Source organism: Antedon bifida, chromosome 7, assembly GCF_963402885.1.
Source record: "Antedon bifida chromosome 7, ecAntBifi1.1, whole genome shotgun sequence".
Taxonomy (NCBI): Eukaryota; Metazoa; Echinodermata; class Crinoidea; order Comatulida; family Antedonidae; genus Antedon; species Antedon bifida.
Window position 1 is genome coordinate 24,651,972 of NC_136232.1, and position 22,441 is coordinate 24,674,412.

General features: G+C 35.1%; 4 protein-coding genes across 4 annotated transcripts in view; all 4 read right to left on the reverse strand.

Annotated features, from left to right (window-relative positions):
• Positions 1-215: 215 nt before the first annotated feature.
• Positions 216-2,280, reverse strand: LOC144848669 (uncharacterized protein CXorf65 homolog). Its single transcript, XM_078705504.1, has 5 exons — positions 2,197-2,280; positions 1,275-1,364; positions 1,029-1,148; positions 547-621; positions 216-443 (listed from the first exon to the last, which is right to left on the reverse strand). Exons 1-5 carry the CDS (start codon positions 2,222-2,224, stop codon positions 277-279), a joined length of 480 nt encoding a protein of 159 aa, XP_078561630.1. The 5' UTR covers positions 2,225-2,280; the 3' UTR covers positions 216-276.
• A 1,113-nt stretch (positions 2,281-3,393) lies between these two features.
• On the reverse strand, positions 3,394-4,781 carry LOC144848299 (uncharacterized). Its single transcript, XM_078705015.1, has 2 exons — positions 4,413-4,781; positions 3,394-4,093 (listed from the first exon to the last, which is right to left on the reverse strand). The coding sequence occupies exons 1-2, from the start codon at positions 4,779-4,781 to the stop codon at positions 3,413-3,415; spliced, it is 1,050 nt and encodes a 349-aa protein (XP_078561141.1). The 3' UTR covers positions 3,394-3,412.
• A 6,823-nt stretch (positions 4,782-11,604) lies between these two features.
• Positions 11,605-14,228, reverse strand: LOC144849020 (uncharacterized). The gene is made up of 4 exons (XM_078705972.1): positions 14,174-14,228; positions 12,831-13,656; positions 12,559-12,694; positions 11,605-11,901 (listed from the first exon to the last, which is right to left on the reverse strand). Exons 1-4 carry the CDS (start codon positions 14,211-14,213, stop codon positions 11,605-11,607), a joined length of 1,299 nt encoding a protein of 432 aa, XP_078562098.1. The 5' UTR covers positions 14,214-14,228.
• A 722-nt stretch (positions 14,229-14,950) lies between these two features.
• The window catches only part of LOC144848739 (zinc finger MYM-type protein 2-like), a 39,052-nt gene continuing 31,561 nt past the window's right edge, over positions 14,951-22,441 (reverse strand). Inside the window, exons 10-15 of the mRNA XM_078705606.1 lie at positions 21,759-21,941; positions 21,046-21,369; positions 20,349-20,522; positions 18,966-19,736; positions 18,226-18,352; positions 14,951-16,747 (exon numbers count right to left, since the gene is read on the reverse strand). Coding sequence (XP_078561732.1) covers positions 16,525-16,747; positions 18,226-18,352; positions 18,966-19,736; positions 20,349-20,522; positions 21,046-21,369; positions 21,759-21,941 — 1,802 coding nt within the window. The 3' untranslated portion in view covers positions 14,951-16,524. The remainder of the gene's footprint in view (positions 16,748-18,225; positions 18,353-18,965; positions 19,737-20,348; positions 20,523-21,045; positions 21,370-21,758; positions 21,942-22,441) is intronic.

Consider the following 22,441-nt stretch of genomic DNA (forward strand, 5'->3'; position numbering starts at 1 on the left):
AATTATCAATGTCCCCAATGGAGCCCCGTATTTCATTTCTCTCCTAATAGTATTTCTAAAACAGTAGCTTTTCATTATAATTATTGTAACGTAAAATAATATTATGATGTATTGTATTAATCATGGAAAGAATACATATAACAATATATACAAATAGAATACATATTATACTATTTGTATCAATGAGAGGAATACATTACTTAACAGTTTATTAATTAGGCCTACAGTGAAATAGAATAAGTAGAAAATTGAATTCATTTTACTAATGTACTTATACTATCGAGTTTTTCCTGCCCTACCGGCGCCCTTTCCTCCCTTTGAAGTACCGCGTTTGGAAGACGTTGTCGATTTTCCCATTTGAGCGTCCTCCGGTAGGGACTTTAGTCTGCCGTAGCCTCTAATACTTTTTCCAGTTCTTCGTTCATACTGCACTGCTAGTCTTCCTGAAAATACAATAAAAGATAATAACATGAAAAGAATAAAACAAAAAAATTATTTTTATGTTATTTATTATCATTTGAGGATTTTATCTGTCAGCAAACTCACTCATAAATTCTGGACTTTCTTTATCCATATCTGGAACTAGGGGAACGTACGGTTTTAACGCACCGTCTTCTGTGCCTGCAAGTGAATACGAATGAGACATTGATAAAGGAATAGATTAGATCGGTTTATCTTAACTTGTCTGACGAAACCACACCCTCTTTTGTCTTGTCTACGAAGGAACCACACTCTCTTTCGACTTCTATACGAAGGAACCGCACTATCTTTCGGCTTCTACGAAACCACACCCTCTTTCGGCTTCTCTACGAAAGAACCACACCCTCTTTGTCTTCTATACGAAGGAACCGCACTATCATTTGGCGTCTATACGAAGGAACCACACCCTCTTTTCGCGTCTATACAAAGGAACCACGCCCTCTTTTGGCGTCTACTATACGAAGGAGCCCACGAGTCTTTTGGCTTCATAAATATGATTATAACCTATATTATCTATGTGGCTAAAATGATAATTTAAATTCAATTACGTTCTAATTTGATGGGTATATACATAGTCTTTGTTGATAGTATTCCGGATGCTCTTCTCTTTGGGTGTACATCGCACAAGTTCATTAGCATACCGTCTTCATCAGCTAAATCCAATCCAACTGCGAATTTAAATGATTTTAATATAAAAGTTTATACATAGTACGTAGTACTTATATACGATAAAATTACACTTTTTAGTCGAAAGGAAAATAAAATATTGAAATTGGTTAGGCCTAGTGCCGTACCTTTTGGATCGGTTTCATTACACGTGCGTTTGATGTAAGCCAATAGGTTTGCCACCATACAGTCAGGATTGGCTACAAATGCCCCACTTCCTGTTTTATATTGTTAAGAAAACGTAATAATTGTTAATTATCAATAAATAGTTACTATCTATAGTACGTTTTATCACTTTCCATTACTTGTGTTCCCAAACTAAAAATTAATTTAAAATACTAAATAAGCTATTATATTAATATAGGGTCGGCCTATATAAATCTGTAGTTCTGGAGTAACATTTTTTTAGAACTTTCATACCACACTGATAGGCTAAGTCTATTGAATTTAAAAAGTTAACTTGACAGATCAGATAGAAATACAAACATGAATTGAATTCGACTACATGAGTATATGTATATCATCATAACAACTATAACAATAGCATTAATTACAACTAATCATGGAGGTATACCTCCATGAACTAATACTAGGCTAGGCCTATACTATAGTAAAAATATAATATATCTTTATAATTTATATGTTTCTTAATAATAAATAATAGTTGTAGGTAGCCTATGTGCTATTAAACGTACTCAGCCACAAATCTAAATAAATATATCTAACTCTAACAACAAGCATAAACAGGTAGGCTAGGTTTTCCAATGCCTTGCCTATCTAGGCCTATGCCTCATAGTCATAGCTAGGCCTACTAAGCTAGCCTAAGCTAGGCCCTCTGGCTAGGCCCTCTAGGCTAGGTTAAGTTAGGCCTATCTACTACTAGGCCTAGGGTAGGCCTAGCCCAGCTAGCTAGGGCTAGGCCTAGCCTAGGCCTATAGCCTAGATAGGCTAGGCCTAGGCCTAGTTAGAATGTTACCCTTTTCTGCCGCGCCTAGAGACCTAGGCCTAGGTATAACAAGAAAAAGAAAGTACAAACAAACTTAGACTTACCTCCAAAGCGAATAACTATGAACCCCATTCTATGTACTTTAAAATGAATTATACGAACAGACAAAATTGGAAAACTGGCGTTTTCGTTGTGTACAGACGACCGCGCGTATGACGTAACTGCTGCGTCGACGAGTCTCGATATGCGCGCGTGCTTAAGAGCACGACGAGAGCACGTACGTAGTAAATACTTGTTTAGGCCTCCTTCCTACTAATTTCGTTTTACCGAGCCAATAATGATTTTCTGATTAAATTACCAACTATAAAATACCGTAGTCTTGGCCTGGGTAGTAGGCAAACCGGTTAAAAGCAGACTAGAGTCCAGTGTGATCTCGCCTCTCTCCCGCTATAATCGAGCCACTCTAGGCTAGGCCTATAGTATAAATAATAAGAAGGCCTAGCTAGGCCCAGCATCAAGAATGGATAAAGTATCCTTTGGAGTGCCTATAATTTAAATAACTGATCTTCCCATGTCTACATGATTTGTTTAACTCATGCAGATATATATAATAATCATTAGAAGCCTCGAATAGGTATAAAAACCAGTATAAAAACTCACCTTTTTTTCTCTGATCTTCTTCTTTGGCGGTAAAATCCAATGAGATCTGATTGGTCAGAAAGTAGTCTGCCAACAAACAAACTACGGTGGCCCATTGGTAACAGGGGCGAAAATCATATTTGATTTTGAGTTGCAGCATATTTGTTTAATTCTTATTGTCTTCCTTGTTTTAAAAAATAATTTAATGAGGTAAACAAAAAACACCATATTTTCTTTAAATTTTATTATATTTTTACTATCAAAAAAATAATTTTATTATATATTTTATATACGTTATTTTATATATATATTATTTATTTTTTTCTACTGTTCATGTTAAGTAGTTTTATACCATTTTAATTAAAATGATTTTAGCAAAATAATGAATGAAATGTAACCCATCATGATTGTAGCTAAACATTTATTCAAAATTAAAATATTTTTATTTCAGACTATAATTGTGATATGATACTTCAATTGATGTTTTCAAAATGTTTGCTTTTCACTTGGACGCGCGCAACGCAAAGACCTTGACAAGTATTTTGACAAATGATCACAAACGATGTATTATCCGAACTGACGTATGTCATTGGTCAATCGCTTGTGCGTTGCGCTTACGTCATTGTGTTGCGTCCTAGTGGGGACCAAGATATATTATATTTTTTATAATATATCTACTAATTAAATTGCTTCTAAGTCCAGACTTTTTACACTAACGTTTACATCAGAAAGAAACTTCTTTTTATCTCGTTCGATAGTTTCTAAAAACGATTGTACTTTGCTTCTAAGTACGCGATCCTGCTCTGCTTTTAATATTGATTTATTTTCCAACCATTCATTCCGTCGAAACTCTCTTTCTGACGACATCACTGCGTCTATGTGTGTCAACTGAGTTAATTCCCGCCTTGATCGACCCCTCGTCCCTACCTCCACAGCCGTACGAGGGCGGTCTCGATTACTATTTAATGAACTTCGTCGTCGTGAAGGGTTATGACCAATTGACGTTTTAGGACGAAATTTGTTTTCAACTTTCTCATTTTTTGTTTTAACTAACGAGTCACTTTCATTAATTTTGTTATTCAAATTAATAATTGTCTTTTGTCGGTAAAATTTGTGTTTTTGTTTATTTATTCCATTGTTCGTTTTTTCATTGTCTATCTCGTTAAATATTTTAGTTGAAGCTGGTCTTGGCATAAGTGGAGGATTCACGCCACGTCTTCGTAACCAATAGGTATCGTAGCTTGCGAGACTGGAGTCTGTTGGTGTTGGAACACCAGGAAATGCAGGGCACGTCATAGTGGCACTCGCGTCCTTGTTGACAGGCTCAACATGTTTCAACGAATCATCACTCTTTGACGAAGTCTAAAAATAGAAAATAAAGTTTTTATAAATTTAGGTTAAAGCGTGGTTCCCACTAGACCGCAACGCAGCGACGTATTGACGCAAAGTGCTGTTTTGCGTAATCACATGTGGGAACCGACGACGCAACAGTGCTGCAAACATCGCAGGTTTGATTTCACGCAGGAGGAGGAAAGCACAATTATTGGAAGGACATTTTCTTACGTTGCGTAGGTTGCGTTACGTTTGCGTCACTAGTGGGAACCAAGCTTAAGGTTAAAGCTACGTTCACACTAAGATTCTGTCCTGTGACGTCGCCTAATGATAGCGACTGATAATTTACCTCAATATCACTATCATCACTCTCTTCTTCTTCTTCGGATATTGATTTAAAAGACTTATAGACGAGTTGTTTATTTTCTCTACTGATAACATTTTCCAGAGTCGCCCTACGAAGAAGTTTCTGTTGTCGCTGCAACTTCCGGAATGTTTTGTCCATGCTCTTCAGTTCATGTCTTGTGTCTGCCAACATACGGGTTTTTTGAAGATTTAGGGAATCCATCGTTTCTGTCAATCTCTCATCCTCCTCCTGATTGGCTAATTTCGCCATACAATCATCGTAATAGCCAATCCCCCTTCCTTCTTCTGCGGGCATGTCCTTGTTGTTTCTAACCTTTTCAACGTTAAGATGTCCTCGTATGTCCAGTGTCATGATGATTCCTGTTTCAAGTGTTTTGTCACTGTTGTATATAAATCTATAAAAATATCAACGAAATACTATATTAATTTATAAACTTATCTAACCCACCCCAACTCAACCAATCTAACCACATTGCATATTGACTCAACTATCTAGTTACAGACTACAAATTTCGTAAAAATCTTGTCGATCCCAAAATAAATATATAAATTAGTTTACTTCGAAACATATTTTGATTTAAAAGGTATCTTCGTAATTATTGTGTTATTGTGTCGATGAGAGAAAAATAACACCTAAAATAAATCTTAAGAAATACAGAGTAATTTACCTTTGTTAAGTTTTTATTGGTGAACTTTATTGTAAAGTTGTATGACACTTATACGATTCTCTGTGTGGTTCTAGATTATGGTATCATCATTTAACAATAGTAAGACTGACAAAAGAAAAATAAACATCAAATGATACAATTGTTTGAAGGTCTAGGTCTCAGGGGGAAAGATTTGACACTAATCAGCACTTCATCTCCAAGGTGAGGTATAGTAGTTTATCAATAAAAGAAACATTTAGCTAATATATAATAACAAGTCTCGTTAGATAATGACATTGGAATCTCCTTAAGGCTGTATTTGTATAATGGCGATCTATTTTTTGTTTATAATAAACAATGACGTCAGCATTGAACCTACTTCATGAAGATAATGTACCGTAGTTTACTGTATCAATGTACTGTATTGTTAATGTATTATTAATAATTAACTGTAGGTTTTATAAATACATGTGGATTCCACTCTCTGGCTTTTAATAACAAGAAAAACATCAATACAAGGCCTGTACAATTACAAAATGTTTGTTCGTCAATTTAGGCCTACTTTATAAGCCCGTAATGGTACCTTCCATTTCAAAATCCTGCATCCGACACAAAGTGTTGGTATACATCAGTTAATTAGACCTTTTACGCTTTACAATATTGGATATAACAATGTTTAAGGGCTACCTATCGAGACTAGACAAACCTGTAACAAAAAAAATCTTTTCGAAATTGAGACATGACGATAAAATCCTTTATCTCACCATTTGGTGGCTCTTTTAAGCTTTAGCTTTAGACAGTTTTGCAATAAGCATGACAAAAAAAGATACCAGGAAATAGAACCACAGAATGGCATGGTAGTATAATACAGATCAACATAGAACTGACTAAATAAAAGGAGATACATACATTATTAAATACTCACCATTATCGCAGAAATTAATTGCACAAACAAGGGGCCGTAGCAATTACGGTAGTAGCCTCATGCAGAGATATCACAGATTCGAATATAGGACTACACATCATAATGTGTTGTTAGATCTCTAGTGACTATAGTTTCAATAACGTTTGTGATTTTTTGACCTTGAATGACATTGGTAGGCCTATCACCAAACAACGGTTAATTCAAGTGCAATATATTGAACTCGATCGATATTAGGAATAATAACATTAATCCAAGGTAAAATTGGACAATGGTTAATGGTGTCTTAATATGCCACCGATCTTATTGAGTTAACGGTTGGGGAATTTGGTGGGTGGGGGGGGGGGGGGAGGGGGGAGGATAATGCGGTGGAGTAGACCGGACGATAAGTGGTGTGAACGTTTCGGGAATGTGATAGAACGTTGCACATCACCTTTCTCAATAAGAAATTAGGTAAAGTTCAGCACTTTTACCCTTTCCCCCACCTATTTTAAAATCCTGGATCCCAGACAACGATATAGTGTGTACGCTCTTAACTTTTGATATTGTTGATAATCAAATTAAATAACATGCAATAAATATCTATTTATATATCATATAAATGCATATATAATATCCATATTAGGTTAATAACCGATACTCTATGTAGTGTACATTTAACAAAGGCGTATGAGTACCGTGTACACTTTAAACACAGTTATCGCTTTTGTCAACAAACATCATGCAGTGTGTTTCATAATAATAGACAAGATTTCATATTTGAGATATAGATTTTTAAATTAGATACAATTCATTTGAATTTAAAACACGCGATGACTTCGTGACATTTTAAATATAAAAATTTAATAATGTCAATAAAATAAGACTAAACGCCATGTAGGCCTATAAATAATAAGTATGGAGAATTTTTTATTTTTTTGATCCAATAGATCGAAAGTACTAAATCTATCTATTGGATCAACAAAAAGGAAACATTGCTCTTCTATAATATTAGGACCCAAATTATTATTTCAAGATTTAATAACTATGGAGAAACAAAAACAAAACACTCTTGGCCAAGACGGAGGAAATAAAACAACAAGTGTTTATCCATTTATTTATTTATTTCCTCCTGGAGGCTTTTGGAAAGTAACAAAGCGTTTGGCGTTATGTGTGAACGCACATTTCGGGCGTCCCCACTGTCACTACTATACTGAATACCAATATATATAAGGCCTGTGTATTTAGGAGGGCCTAGATGATGAATAACAACAAGCAAATCAACGGTAAATAATGTGCAATGTCTCCATAAAATGATTTACTTACCATACCAAGTACTAGCCTACATTTTAAGATAACCATTCAAAATAAATCAACTCTTATAGGATAGTTCTTCTTCAACTATACGATGTATTAGGCCTAAGATTTAAACTATCGTCCAAGAAATGGGCCGAAAATGATCTCTCAACTGTCTAACGTATTTGAACGGTGCAAACAAGATCCAAGAAAACTCAATATACAAAGTGTACCCATCTTTATTCATCATTGTGTAACTTAAACTTTAGAGGTGACATGAACAATACAACGCGCCGTGTTTACGGTCAGTGTTCATGAATATTATAACAGAATTGACAGTATACGGTCTACATAAAAAACAAGCACAATGTTGGTAATGCGCAAACATAAAGGAAAATATCTCTATAAAATGTCATAATTCCACCTGCAAATTAAAAATACAGTAGAACCCCTATTAAGGGGACACCTCGGGACCCAACAATGCTGTCCCCTTAATAGGGTACCTCTGAATAGGAGAGTCTCAAAGGAGGGGTTCGACTGTGTATACGAAATCCCCCTGCTCTTGGTTTCCGTACACTACACATTGTCCTTAAGGAATTGAGTATGCATTCAAAATAAGTGACTCTGTTTATGTGCCTCTGAATGAGTTAGGGAATTCAGTATGATGTATGCAAAATAAGTGATTTTTTGTGAAAGGAGTTGTAGGTTAATTTTCTCAAAGTGAGAAGGTTGAGATATTTCAAGTCAGAAATAAATTCACATACATTACCTACTGGAATAACCTATTAAAACGTAACACATAAAAGTATTTTCCGACTTTCATTTCGACGGAAAATAATTGAAACGAGAAAATAATACTATATAATGTTACCATTATTAACTTTTCAACTATAATTGTAACAAGACTAACGACGTAGACATAAAAAGAATAAATAAAACATAAAATAAGTTTAAATTAATTATTATTTAATATCGAAACTCACCAAACTTTGTGCAAACATAACAAATTAAGAAAAAATGTTTAATAACTCCTCACAGCACCGGTCTATTTCACAGTGTGCTTAAATAATAATTATACAAGATCTGAAAATAACTGTGACGAAAGCAATTTATCTTATAACTGATGGCTGACGCCAGATAGATAGCTTTTGTCCACTAGTTTTGTTTAAAAATTCCATTTGTTCTTAGCAACTCTAAAATCCAACGTAGAATATCATCCCAACTCGTTTGAAGATGTAATCAGCACTTCAGAAGCAAATAACATGGTTAAACATGTGTTTCAGATAAGTCAAAAGATACAATTAAATTATCAGTATGTAATCTTAGTGTAACCAAACGTTATTCTGATACATGGGTGAGCTCAGGCCATGTTTGTGGACATGCGCATGAGCCTCAATAAATTGGCCTGGACCTATTCGATTGTATTTTCGCAAGGATCATATTATCAGCGATTTCATTGCTTTTATTCTGTATATATATATGCCATTGCCAATAGGCCCATGTAATTCCATCAACTTAAAAGTTGTTTTAAACCGTACTCTGTTTCGGACACGCTTTGGTAAAAACTCTCGTAACGTTGACAGTACGATCAAGATGAACCTACGACTTGAACTTAGAACCCTTGATTATTATACTGTAGTAAGCTTGGAGTTTACCAAGCTTCTCTACTACCATAACAATTCGCCAAGCAACTGCAGTACGAGTTTATCAACAATACGAGCTCAGAACACTCACACCTACACATTATCAATAGAAGAGAAGACGCGCTATTTGTATACATATTTCTTAAATGTAGGTGTAGACGGAGGCTTCATGAATTGTTTTACTCTTTCGGACAGCACACAGTTCTGACGTTTAGTGTCCAGTTTTAATGCTTTTATTCTCAAGAGTGTTGATGAAGGTACTTCACTCGTGAAACCTTCGGGAGCAGCAGTCTTTGTTGGTGAGACAGAGTCTTCTGTTGCCTTCTGAACCTTTTGACTTTGAACTGAAAAAGGTTCCTTATAAAAACCATATTCTTCTTCGTCATCTATCCAAGATGACGTATTAAAAGGAGAGGACGGGTGTTTCACATTTTCCTGTCTATATGTCAATGAACTTTTAGAACGTTTTCTGATATGCTCATATTCTACAATGCTTAACCTGTGATTTGACAGTCGAGTGTTGGTAAGTAATTTGCTGCGAGTTGTCGAAAATGAACCATGTCGTATTGAATTCCTAGACGAAGATCGAGAAGTCGAATCTCTGGCTTGAGCAGCTCCAGTTGAGGTTGTTGAGGATGCATACGGTCCAATGGAGACAAAGTAACGTCGGCATAGTGTCGGAGGTATGAATTTCGTAACACTTTTACAAGTTAAAAAAGGTGGTTTTTCTAAACCAGCGACTTGACGCGAAGAAAACGTCATAGTTGTTTGTGCCTTTGCAAGCTCGACTCCTTGGAGTTCTTTTCGAATTGCCCTCATTTCTGTGAAGTGTTTCACAGCATCGGTGTGCTTTTTCTTTGCCATCTTATCAAACGTTACTTTTAACTTTCTCTCTTCAGTTTTAATATTTTTCTGTACTCTAACCATGTCAACGGACACTGGAATTGCCTTAAATTCACGAGATTTCTTAGAACTCGATGCCATTGTCGTCAGCAGGAAACACAATATAACATTATACAAGAACCAGTTAATGTTCTTTAAGATCGGGCTGAAATATCCATAGTAGCTCAATCGTTTAGAGGAAAGTTAGCAGGCTTACAGCCGTTATACGACGTATAACATTCACAAAATCTTAAAGGAACAGGAGCCGATGAAACACAATAAAACATTATACAAGAACCAGTTAATGTTCTTTAAGATCGGGCTGAAATATCCAAAGTAGCTCAATCGTTTAGAGGAACGTTAGCATGCTTACAGCCGTTATACGACGTATAAAATTCACAAAATCTTAAAGGGAACAGGAGCCGATGAAACACAATAAAACATTATACAAGAACCAGTTAATGTTCTTTAAGATCGGGCTGAAATACTTCACAAAGACATGTTCTATCTGTGCAGTATGTTTTCCAGTAAAATATCCAAAGTAGCTCAATCGTTTAGAGGAACGTTAGCAGGCTTACAGCCGTTAATACGACGTATAAAATTCACAAAATCTGAAAGGCAACAGGAGCCTACTTCATTCATGTTCGTAATCAGACGACGAAAACAGCGGCATGTTAACGACGACACTCCTGATAATCGCCATACTTGAATATTGCTAAGCAACAACGCAACTTAGCACAGATTTGTCAACTCTCTTCATTCACATAATCTTCTTTAATATCCAAACCAAATACAAATTCTTCTAACCATTCAATAATAAAGTCTAGGGTGCTGCGGTATGATTTTTTATTTGTCTAGAACATGAAAACTCCATCAGTCATCGTTGTGATGTGTTTGCCGAGTAAACATTGCGTCGTGACAATTATCGGCAAGATGAAGAGAATTTGATTAGCAACAATACCGCATCATACATGACTTCAAGTAGTTTCCTATATTCTTATGATAATTCGTGCCAACCTACAAAACGTGTTTATAGCTTTTAGATGAAGGATTGTGATTGGCTTTCAAGACGCATAGCATACTTAGCTTCTTAACAACATGGCAAACGCTGTAATTTAAATAGGTCTAAATAGGTCGAATGTTGTCTAATGTATCTTCAATGTGCAACAGCAAATTAAGTACCAACAATATATATAATTTTCAAAACCTCCAAGGTTGAACGGTGATTATCTTTTTATTTGAATCGAAAGCTGACTCAGTTCAATTCTTCTAGTGAATGGTATTAATTATTATATAAAATACATATTTGTCCTGGATGGCGATTCTTATCTTTAAGAATGGGTTTACTTTTGCCGCAATTCGTTTACGCATGCGCAATAAGTGTATTGTTTTCAATAAAATAAAAACCAAATCATTTGAAATAAACTATTTCATAACGGTATTTATGTACAAAATAATGGAATATTTAGAAAAAAATCCAAAATACCAAATATAGTTTATAACAATGAGGAAAGACCACAACAAGATGGATTTTATTATTAATTTAACCTTTTACCCATGTCACCTATTGCTCGTTTATATAGTTACCCAAACAAGAGATTATTAAAAAACATTCCTTCTTAAATATTCACATCGTTCACAAAGTTTCAAACCATACTTAAGTGAACAAAATATTCTAGGTTTGCGGTACACCATGTGTTTCCGAAAGAAAACCGCTACAACCGTCCTTTTCTGTTTTTTAATGTGCACATCGCAAATCAACTTTACCAGTGTTTATTCGCCAAGCAAACTTTTAATTAAACAAGATCACAATTTACTTCTAATCTTTGGATTCTTTCCATCGTACTCCTCTTCCTCTTCTGATGCATCCAGCATTTTCATTGCAGTTTCTAATGCACAGCAGATGTTATCAAGATGGTGAAATGGAACATGCTTATGCACTGGTAGATATACAACTCTTTCCAACAAACTACATGCCTCATGTGGATATGAAGTCTCTGTCTCTGTTTGGTTAGTTGCGACTACTACGGAAAGTTGTGTAGCACCACTGTAGGCATCAACACCAAGTGACGATAACAGTTTGATGAACTTTGTTGGGTTATTCTGGAAAAGAACAGTTTACAAAGACGTACCATTAGTCCGATTAGGCTATAGCTTGGGCATTTAGTTGGTTGTCATGTACAATCCAACAGCACTAATGCTGGGTTCGTATAGAAGAGAGAACCGTACTCTGTTAAATAGGCCTAGGCTAATAACTATGTTTTACCATAATATTAATTATCTTAACATGCAATATACAAGTGTTTGGACCAAATTTAAAAAATTAGCTTAATATGCCTACTGCATTTTCAGCCGATTCTCGGTAATTTATCTATTGACCAAAATATCATAGAAATATTTGGTAATACAACATCACATGCGTTTCACGTGTATCTAGTTAGTATTAACCTAACCCTTAACATAATCTTACATTATACAGGCACCACATGTGATATTAAATGAGATGCTGTATTACCAAATATTCCTATGATATTTCGGAAATAGATAGTATATGGAGATATAGCACTTGGAATTCTATATGAAGCAGCAGTGAAAGATGTTTTGAACTTTATACACATATAAAAGATTCATCAAGGTCTGTGTATTTTTGAACCAGATTAATCGTCCTCCCAATTGTCCAGGTTCCAAAAAGGAGTTATAATCAACCCTCAGCTAACAATGTCAGACGTAGTCACCATGCCAATCTCCCACACAACTTACCACAAGGACAGGAAATAGCCAATAGTTTCTCGAATCATTGTCACGCCCCACCAACATTTCACTGGGTATTTTATTTGCCACATACTCGTATCTTCTCATTCCTTCTTTGAAAGATTCTGGGTCAACATTTTTCAACCTTCAAACATGAAATAAGAAGCATTTTTTTTTTTTTTTAAATTAAAAATTATTTTAATAATATTTTCAATTATAGTTCACTATAATTAGTTAATTAGAAAGTATTGCTATAAATTAATTATTATGTTTATTCATACCTTCTGTATATCATCCACATTAACGGCGTAGACGGTTGCTGACGTATAGACTTAATTAGGTCACCCGGAAAAGTGCGTAAGTACTGTACAAACATGTCCTTGTAATTAATGTTCAATTCACGAGCAACCATTGTAACATACTTAGTAACAAATGGACTATTCACTAATGCCATCAGAAACGCATACTTCAGCACTTTCCGCAAGTATTGACTTCTGTTCTGCACTGGATATGTCTCATGAAGAGAGGTCATCTTTTCTGCTATCTCAGGGTCGTGAACTTTGACCAGCGAACCCCCAAATGCTGTTGCGTGTTTGATTATTCCAAAACTAAACATCGAAATATCTGCCTGCGCATTACCAAGTTCTTCAAGACCGTGAAACGATTCTGCGCAGTCCTCAATTACGTCAAGATTATGTTGCTTAGCAACTGATATCAAATCATCTATATTCGAATATTTGCCATAAATATGAGAAACTAATACAGCAACAGTTTTGTTTGATACCATCTGTTTAAAAGAGTCTAGATTAGGTAACAATGTATTGATACTGATATCCCATGGAACCACATTTAACCCATGTTGTTTTACAATTTCACTCATACTTGGGATATTGACAGCAGTCATAATGACCTCTGACCCTATTGGGTACTTCTTGACCTGTAAGTACAGGTCAAACGCTGACCTCACTGACAGACATGGAATCACTGTGTTTCGGTTTTTCACGTTCTGAAATGTGTCCTGCAACTTGCGGTTGACATCCTCCCGGTTATCGTGACCTGGGCTCATTGTCATGGAAACAGCTGCTAGGACATCATACCATGATGCATCTGGGAAATTAAAAATAGCAATAAAATTTGATAAAACATTATTTCAAAGACTTTGTATCTTTACAGTTGTATATTAATTGCTTCATTGTAAAAAAAAAAAAATCTAGTTAGTGTGACTACAAAATAATCCACGAATCTAAAGAAATTTCAGCAAGCTTGTGTTCCCACTAGAACGCAACGCAAGGACGTAGGCGCAACGCAAGGACGAAGGCGCAACACAAGGACGAAGGCGCAACGCAAGCGAGTTGACCAAGTCATTGGTTAAATAGCGATATATAAAAAAGATATTGTAAATATAAATTCAAAAAGACTGTATATAAAATACATGTACTAAAACAGAAAAAGCATCCCTTTCTATTGTAAGCTGATGTAATCTATCTCCTTTTGTTAATTGGCCCATGAGAGGGATGAATAAAGATATTATACTGATACTACACAAATATAAAAACATAAGAAATTTACACAGTAATTATTTCTAATATTAATGTGTAAAACGTATAATCCAGATAAAACTTACCAATATACAAGCAAGCATATGGAACGATGTTTGCAGCCATTTCAATCTGTAGGCCTATATGATTTCTTTTTCTGCTATAACAGAAAGATCAAGAGTACGAATTATTGGTACAGATGGTAGATACTTCATAATCGTTTTAAGAGCTTTGGGGGGAAATCCATTACATATACTAGCCTACTACTGTACAATATTATCAGAAATTAATTAATAATTTATTCAAATAATTTACAAAAACAATGGTTGGTAATTTTCTTGTGTAAACAAAATAAACGATATTAGTTTTCATTAATATGTAATAGGCCTAATATATATTTTTTTCAGTTAAAGATTATTATTCTCCACCTCAAAAAAATAATTTATAAACAATTTTTTTGTTGAATATGCCATTTTAATAAATGTAGAAATATAATTAGGCCTATTCATTTTAAATATAAATTTAAGTGTTACAAATTATTTACCTGAAAAGCGTAATTTAGAGGAAAGAATAGTCAACCATAAACCCTATTCTTTAAGTACAACTGGTTTTTTTTTGTGTTAAATTTAACCTTTCATTTTGTCTGTTTATAACGAACTAAACTCATTGTTTTTGTTGGGGTTTTTCCTACGGAAGTGAACATTTTATAAAACTACAAAATGGCCTATTCAAAGTTTTGATTTTATTCATTTTTATTTTTCATGTTTTGAGGGACAATACAAGCTTGCATTTTTACTGATATAGGCCTATAGAACATAATAAATTTATAATGACATGGTCTACTTACTAACATCCCACACGCTACCAACTACAACAGTTCTTCCACTAAAGGGGAAACATGAATACCAATTAGCAACAACACTCGACACCTTTTGTTTGGACATTGACGTTAGTATTTCTTTGTTTACGCCAAAGCTTGTACAGTATTACCATTAAGTTGCCGATAAAGATTTACTATCAAATTTCAAATCATAAATCCGATTTTTGCTATCCATCATCTAGGAAAATATATATTAATTAATTTCTTCAGTCCCCAAGCTTCGTTACCATTTAATTTGGAACGTAATAGATGTAAATACGACGCGATGACGGATCATTCGAACTATGGCTCGCAGACGTTGCGTCGCGTTCAAGATGCACACGTTATCGTCCAATGGAACGTAAAACGTTTTAAAAGCCTTTATCATTTATTTACCTCTCGCATGCAAAAGAAATGTACCGTCGAATGGATCGTATACCGATTAACGTGAAAACGCCTTTACCATTTATTTAGCTGTCGCAGGCAAAAGAACTGTAATGTACATTTCTTCAATGATGGAGTTCAATCAATAATTCAATATATCGATCAGCGATTTGAAATTCTGGTTTTTAATTTTGTTACACAGACGAGATGTTATTATTTTCTACTTAATATCAACGCAAATACTTTGTACAATTTTTCTGTGCAAGTTTAAAAAAATACAGTATAATCATGAAATAATAATTATATCGGTAGGCAGTATAAAAGCATGGATGTAACTTGTAACCTTTTACTATAAACTTAGTATGAAACGTCATATGTGCCACGCTGCTTATCTTTTTACCAATAAGTCAAATTGACATCTAGCACCTACACTAGGAGGAGGTAAAGTATACTTCTATGGTAAAATAAACCATAAATTAGGGGTAAATCTATTAAAAACCAATTTTCAATCAGTCATCGATGAAACAGAAATCCCCAAAAAGCATCCTTCACTAAAAAAAATTAGATTTAATGATATTGGAGCGAATGAGCCAATTGATCTGTACTTGTGATCTTAATCAAATATAAATTAAACAAAGATGGCTGAAAAGGAAACTTATTTACATAATTCATCAAATTAATTATCTATTATCATATTCTTACAGGAAAAATCATTTAGGAATATCTTCATAAGACTTTGCAATAGAATATATGAAGAACTATTCCTTAATACATATCTTTTTCACCACTCATTCAATCCAATTTCTGCACTCTCTTTTGATCCTTCTTCTACAAACAAACATCTTTAAGTAAATGATACACCATTGTTATTAGACTTGCTGCCAATTTTTTTGTCTTTTTACATTGTTTTGATACTGAAGTATCAGTATGACACGCCAAATGTGCCAAAATATTTTCTTTTTACAAATGATACCTCAAATCATCATCTAGAACCAAAAGCTGTCTACAATATCAAAACTTTATGTGACAAAAAAATGTGATATGAACATGATGATGTCATATCACTACCATATTTGGATATATCACTACAATATTTGGGCAAAAAGTTTGATAGTGTAGACAGAGCTTAATGTACACCAAGAATGTGTTGAATGTACGAACGTCCATCATCCAACAGACACAACACAGATATTCTTAACTATCTTCATCCGGGGAGTAATCGTCATCTTCTTCCACGGCCTGTTCCTTCTTTGCCCAGAATTCATGAACGTCTTTGACCATCAATGCCTTTGCTAGCATCTTCTCCAATGTTCCATCATCCAGCATACAGCTGGAGTACCATACTGGACTATCCGGGATGCACATTCTTTCTGGAATTAGGTACAAGGAATTCTGTTTGTTTTTCACCGTCTCTGGGCTGTAAATATAAAGAAAAATCTTATAACTAATTTATGGAAAGATTTCAAGTAAATATGTATTGTCCCTACCCCTACAAACATGAAAAATGAATAATTATAAAAAAAAAAGACTTTGAATAGGCCATTTCGCATTTTTAATAAGGTTAATCACTTCCATAGAAAAACATTTTTAAAACTAAGTTAACTTTTCCTGAATTTCTGGTTTTCCAGAAAATGTGTCAATTATTCCTCCTCCTCCCCAAACCACCATCGATACTATTTCTGACAGACCATTCCTCTCATTTTTCCTCAGCATTTTTTCCCTACAATGGACCTCTATACAAGATCTTTTGTGTTGTGCTGTATTTATTGTTCTGTGCCTCTACTAGTCTGGGCTCCAGACGGAGTTTTGTAAAAATATAAATATTTTTGCACATATGGCGTTTCATACGTGTATTACTTCAGTTTGGATACTCCGTCTGGGGAAACACGCATAAGTCACGTGGTTTGACACCAAGAATTCTTGGTGCATAAATTATCCAGTTGACTAGTTTCAGCCGCATGCCATTGGCTACTCACTCGTATGTCGTTTTAATATTCATATTTCAGACTTTCAAAGACTCAACATCTAAGACGATGCGCATGCGCTATGTTACGTTTAGACAATGTGTACTTGGTTGGGTACATTGATGAAAGTTTCTGAAGGCTAGAAATGATTTTATATGCCTAGTAGTCTGGTAAACATTTGATGAGATTTTTCCCAAGAACATGAAAACTCGTCTTGATATGATAGGCTAGCTTCTCCGCCAAATCAAACTTTGAATGGATCATTTATTATGCGGAGAAAATTTGATTTAATTCCCACCCAGACCCTGTCCTGTTCTGTGTGGTGGTGTAGCCCTGTTGTGTGCCGGTCGGTAGTGGTATGTACCTTATTGGCGTTTTATTTGGCAGGTCATACGTACGAGTTGAGTAGCCCTACGAAGGAGGCCTAGGCCAGGACTAAACAATTAATAAACAAAACAACTTGGCAACACGATTTTATATTTCAACAGTTGTTCAGTCTCGATCGTACATTCAGGACTGTACGTACTCGATCTTTTTCATTTTGAAACAAAATGATCATTGGTTGATTCGAAATCCATATTTACATACCGCCCGCCCCATATAGCCAAATACGGTATGATAACCTACGTCATTCTTATCGGATGTTTGCGGTCTGCAAATCGATTTCTATACGTGTTTCACAAGTCTGTATTTTCAGACAAAAATCGCGGTCGAAATAAAAACAAATAAATAAAAAAAAAAAGACAATAAATACAGACTTGGGGCAAGTCTATGCCTCTACCAATAATGTTGCAAATAGCGTGAGCGATGCATGATGGAACGGAATTGGCAACAATAGCGCCACCACCAGTATATAAAGTTTTTATTATACAGGTGGCGCTATTGCATCTCTCAGGCTATTTGCGATAAACCCTATCACATGTATACTTGCCATTTTGAAAGATAGAACTCGTAAAGTTTGACAGGGCAGTGTAGTGGATCTTCCAGATTCTCTGCTTGTTCCAAATAATGCTTCTCTAACAAACTTCTTTTCGTCACTTTGCAGGTCGTCTCTTCAACTGTATATAAATAGAAATATATTATAAACCCATCAGGCAAAGAACATTGATTCTAAAGTGCCCGGTGATATACTGAAATTGAATTAATTAATTTGAAACGATAAGATGCAGAAATCTGTGAGAATGAGAATAAAGTCGCCCCAACCAAGATTCGAACTCGGACCTTCTGCTTGATATGCAGATGTTCTAACCATTAGACCACTGGGGCTTTCATACACATCAAACACAAAACATGAATTCAAGTTTGAATCTCGGTTTGGGCGACTTTTTCTCATTCTCATAAATTTCCTCATCTTTATCGTTTCAAATTATTTTATAAATATATATATATAATTGGTATTTATTACAATAAATACATATAAATATATATACAGTATTTTGAATAATCCATTGCTTGTGATTGATCAAATTACTTGCGTTGCATGCACCCTTGTGTTGCTTCCTAGTGGGAAGGTACAATGTCATGTTTACTACAGTTAATGTGCAATTACTTACCGAAGAGAAACACCTTACCAGTGGCAACATTTTGTTAATTGCTTTTGTCTTTCCTTGTAATTGTCTTTTATATTTATTAAATTAATTTCAAATAAAATTTTTTTTTAAAGAACCTTACGTTTTTTCCGCAACTGTGATGGAAAATAGCGCAAACATACAAATTTGCTTTTCGATCCACTCTTCTTCCAATCTTTGAAAATCATTCCAAATAGAAGATCTTTGTGATCTTGAAGCGTCTTCAAAAAGAAGAACTTGGTGTTGAAATAGACCAACGTGTTGAGAAGCACGTAAGGAGAATGGGCGCCAAGTTGTTTACAGTCCCACATCAAATCTTCAGTGATCTTGCTGTTAATGACAACGTTTGTGTCTGGTTTAAAAACCGGTTCCCATGTCTGCATCTTCTCCACTAGATACTCCATAAACCTTTTGAAGGGAAGGTCGGTAAGAATGTTATCGGGATGGCTTGAATTGAATAAAAAATGCTGTATAGCAAGAAGAATATAGAACAGCAATGCTGGAGGGTACTCCTCTCCGTCTGGCTTCCGTGCTTCTTTGACAAAATGACAGAGTGTGTAGCTAAGTTCATCGGAAGTGTTGGTCAAGATGTCCGATTTGAAAGAAAAAGGTTTAGCACCGGGTTGCTTTTTTAGCTGAAGTTCAACATTTTTAGTCGCTACCCACAGCTTATAAGCACCAATGCCGATCGTATAATGACGGTCTATTTTGTCATCTACTTTCTCAACTTCGTCCGTTTTCGGATCGTATTCGTCACTGTCGTTCTCTACTCGTGCACGTTTGTTCTGAGTGGATGATCGCTGGTTTGTACGCTTTCTTTTTTTTTTCGGTAATCTTCCTGATCTTGTTGAACGTTGGCAGTATTCCTCAGCATCTGAAGGAAAAAAAATTGAATATTTACAATATGGTAATAATTTAAGTAACATTGCAAAAATAAAAAATCTTTTACAAATCAATAGCCTAACCTTCTAGCCTAGCCCTTCACCTAACACACCTACCCCTCCTCCCTAATTGTTTACTTAGATTCAATATAAGATGATTGTTTTGCATTTCGTTTTACAACACGCCATATGACTACGGGAACACCTAAAAAAACTCATTCTACGCAGATATGTTCCTTTTTAGTCAATAGGTGCATAGAGTTCTGCGGTGCTGACCTCACAACGGTAGGTGGCGCTGCATGGTTGCTAGCCAACGAAAAAATGCGTTTAACCTGCCTGAGTGACTCCAAGGTCACCAATGGTTTGGAATAGGCTTATTGAAGTAGTCATTTTAAAACTTAATAATTTTCAATAAAAACAAACTAAAATTTCAAAAGATCACTAAATGTTTGTTTTTAATAATCTATTTATTCTTTAACTACAGTTTAAGTAAAAAAAAATCAAGCTAAGATACATAATTTGATAGAAATACAGATCTACTGTAGTAGCGTTGAACACCGCAGATCTCTATAGTGAAAACGAAAAGTCGGTAATGAGTCACTTACTTGGTTCATCGACACTTTCAGTAATTACAGGTTTTTCCAGAAAAGAGAATGGGTCGTCTGCCTTTACAGATAGTGCAAGGATGTCTTCTTCTAATTTTTGAATTTCACCCTCGTCTAAAAGCTGTTCAAGAGCAGGCGGTAATTCATCTACATCTGATGAATTTTCTACTTCATCTGAGTAAGTAATAAAGAGCTAAGTAAGGCTCAGTAGACCTTACTGACCGTAAACAAGAAATTATGCATGCACATTCCAATTCCAATGAACGTTCACACGATGAACTTCCTCATTATAGATATCAAGTTCAAGTTCGGCTGCCGTCAAAATTGACGATTAGCTAGCATTGCAGAAAGGATTAATGTTTAAAGGGAAACGCTACCATATTTATAATTGTTTATCATAATAATTTTTTACTGAATCATAATAAAGAGTGAACTCCATTTTTTTTTTTACCATATTTAATGAGGGTGATCCATCCAGCAATTGCTGATCATTAGGAACCCTCAAAGGTTCACAAGACAAACATATACACAAGATGCTCTACATAAACAAAGACTTATTACAAGTCTTTGGGAGTGGAGTTGTAATTTTGTCCTTAGAAAAAATCCTGACATGTGATGGGACTTGAACCCAGGACCCTTGGAGTGGTAGCCAACATCATAACCACCAAGCCCCAACTCCACTACATATTGTACAAACCTGGAATTTCAACTTCCGATGTTTCAAACAAACTTGGTTCTTCAACCTCCGGTATAACTGCAATGTCCTCTCCAGCAATGGCGTCGGCCATTGCAAGCAGCTCGGCCTCAAGCGGGTCTGACGGCGTCCTTTTCTTGATTTCATTGATAGCTGCTAACAATTTGTCGGCATTATTGGTACTTACTGGAAGAAACATTGGTACAGGTACCGGTGTTGGTATACCAACTGGATGTGGTACTGGTGTGGTATACATCTGCATGGGTACTGGTACGTAAATTGGAACCGGAATAGGAACAATCACTAATTTTGGCCGCCAATCACCATCTATGAATTGTGGAATAATAATTTTATACTAAATTAAATAAAAAATCTTGGTAAAATAAGATTTATTGTAAGAATTACAAATTAGAAAGTATCTCATACAGAGCCCATATATGGACACGATGACATCATATCACTACCATATCTGGGCATAGCACTACCATATCTGGGTATATCACTACCATATTTGGGCATATCACTACAATATTTGGGCACATCACTACCATATTTGGGCATATATCACTACCATATCTGGGCATATCACTACCATATTTGGGCACATCGCTACCATATTTGGCCATATCACTACCATATTTGGGCACATCACTACCATATTTGGGCACATCACTACCATATTTGGGGACAAAGCTTTATATATATCTATATCTTACCTGTATTTGTTTCCTTTGACAGCGATAATGGTTTGCAATACGTTGACTTTGTTTGCTGTATTGGTTTGCACATAGTCATCTTGTTGCGTACATGTTTCGGTGCTGGTAACGTGGGCAACGTTGGAGGCTTAGGCTGCACAGGTGTGGTAGTGATTTGTGTCTGTTTAGTAACCATCACAACAGCTAATATTCAGGAAAAAAAAATCGTTTTACGGTATTTTCACACCACGCCTTTAGGCTGTTATATTCAAGAGGACAGAAGCATTAGGAAGTATACATTACTATTGTTAAGGACTTATAGGACGTTGTTCATTTCAGACTATATCTACGTTACACAAAATGTTTACTACTGACTGTTAAACACAAATAATTGATAAAAAATCAATATTTCTTAAATTATTAAATAGAATATAAGTAAAAAAGCATCATTTAATAAAGAAAACTGTTGCGTCAAAAAGTCGCAGCATTTTTTGTAATAAATATTTATTTTGAAATTAAAATTGTGAACAGTGGCAATTTACCAAGAAATACAATAGACCCACCCGAACAATTCATGTCATGACCAATGAAATATCCTCAACAGAATCACATGACCATGATCTGTATCTGACAACTGTGCAATTGTTTATATTTGATATTTTAGTGGGATTTCTATAGCATCATGTTGCATAGCATTTTAAAAA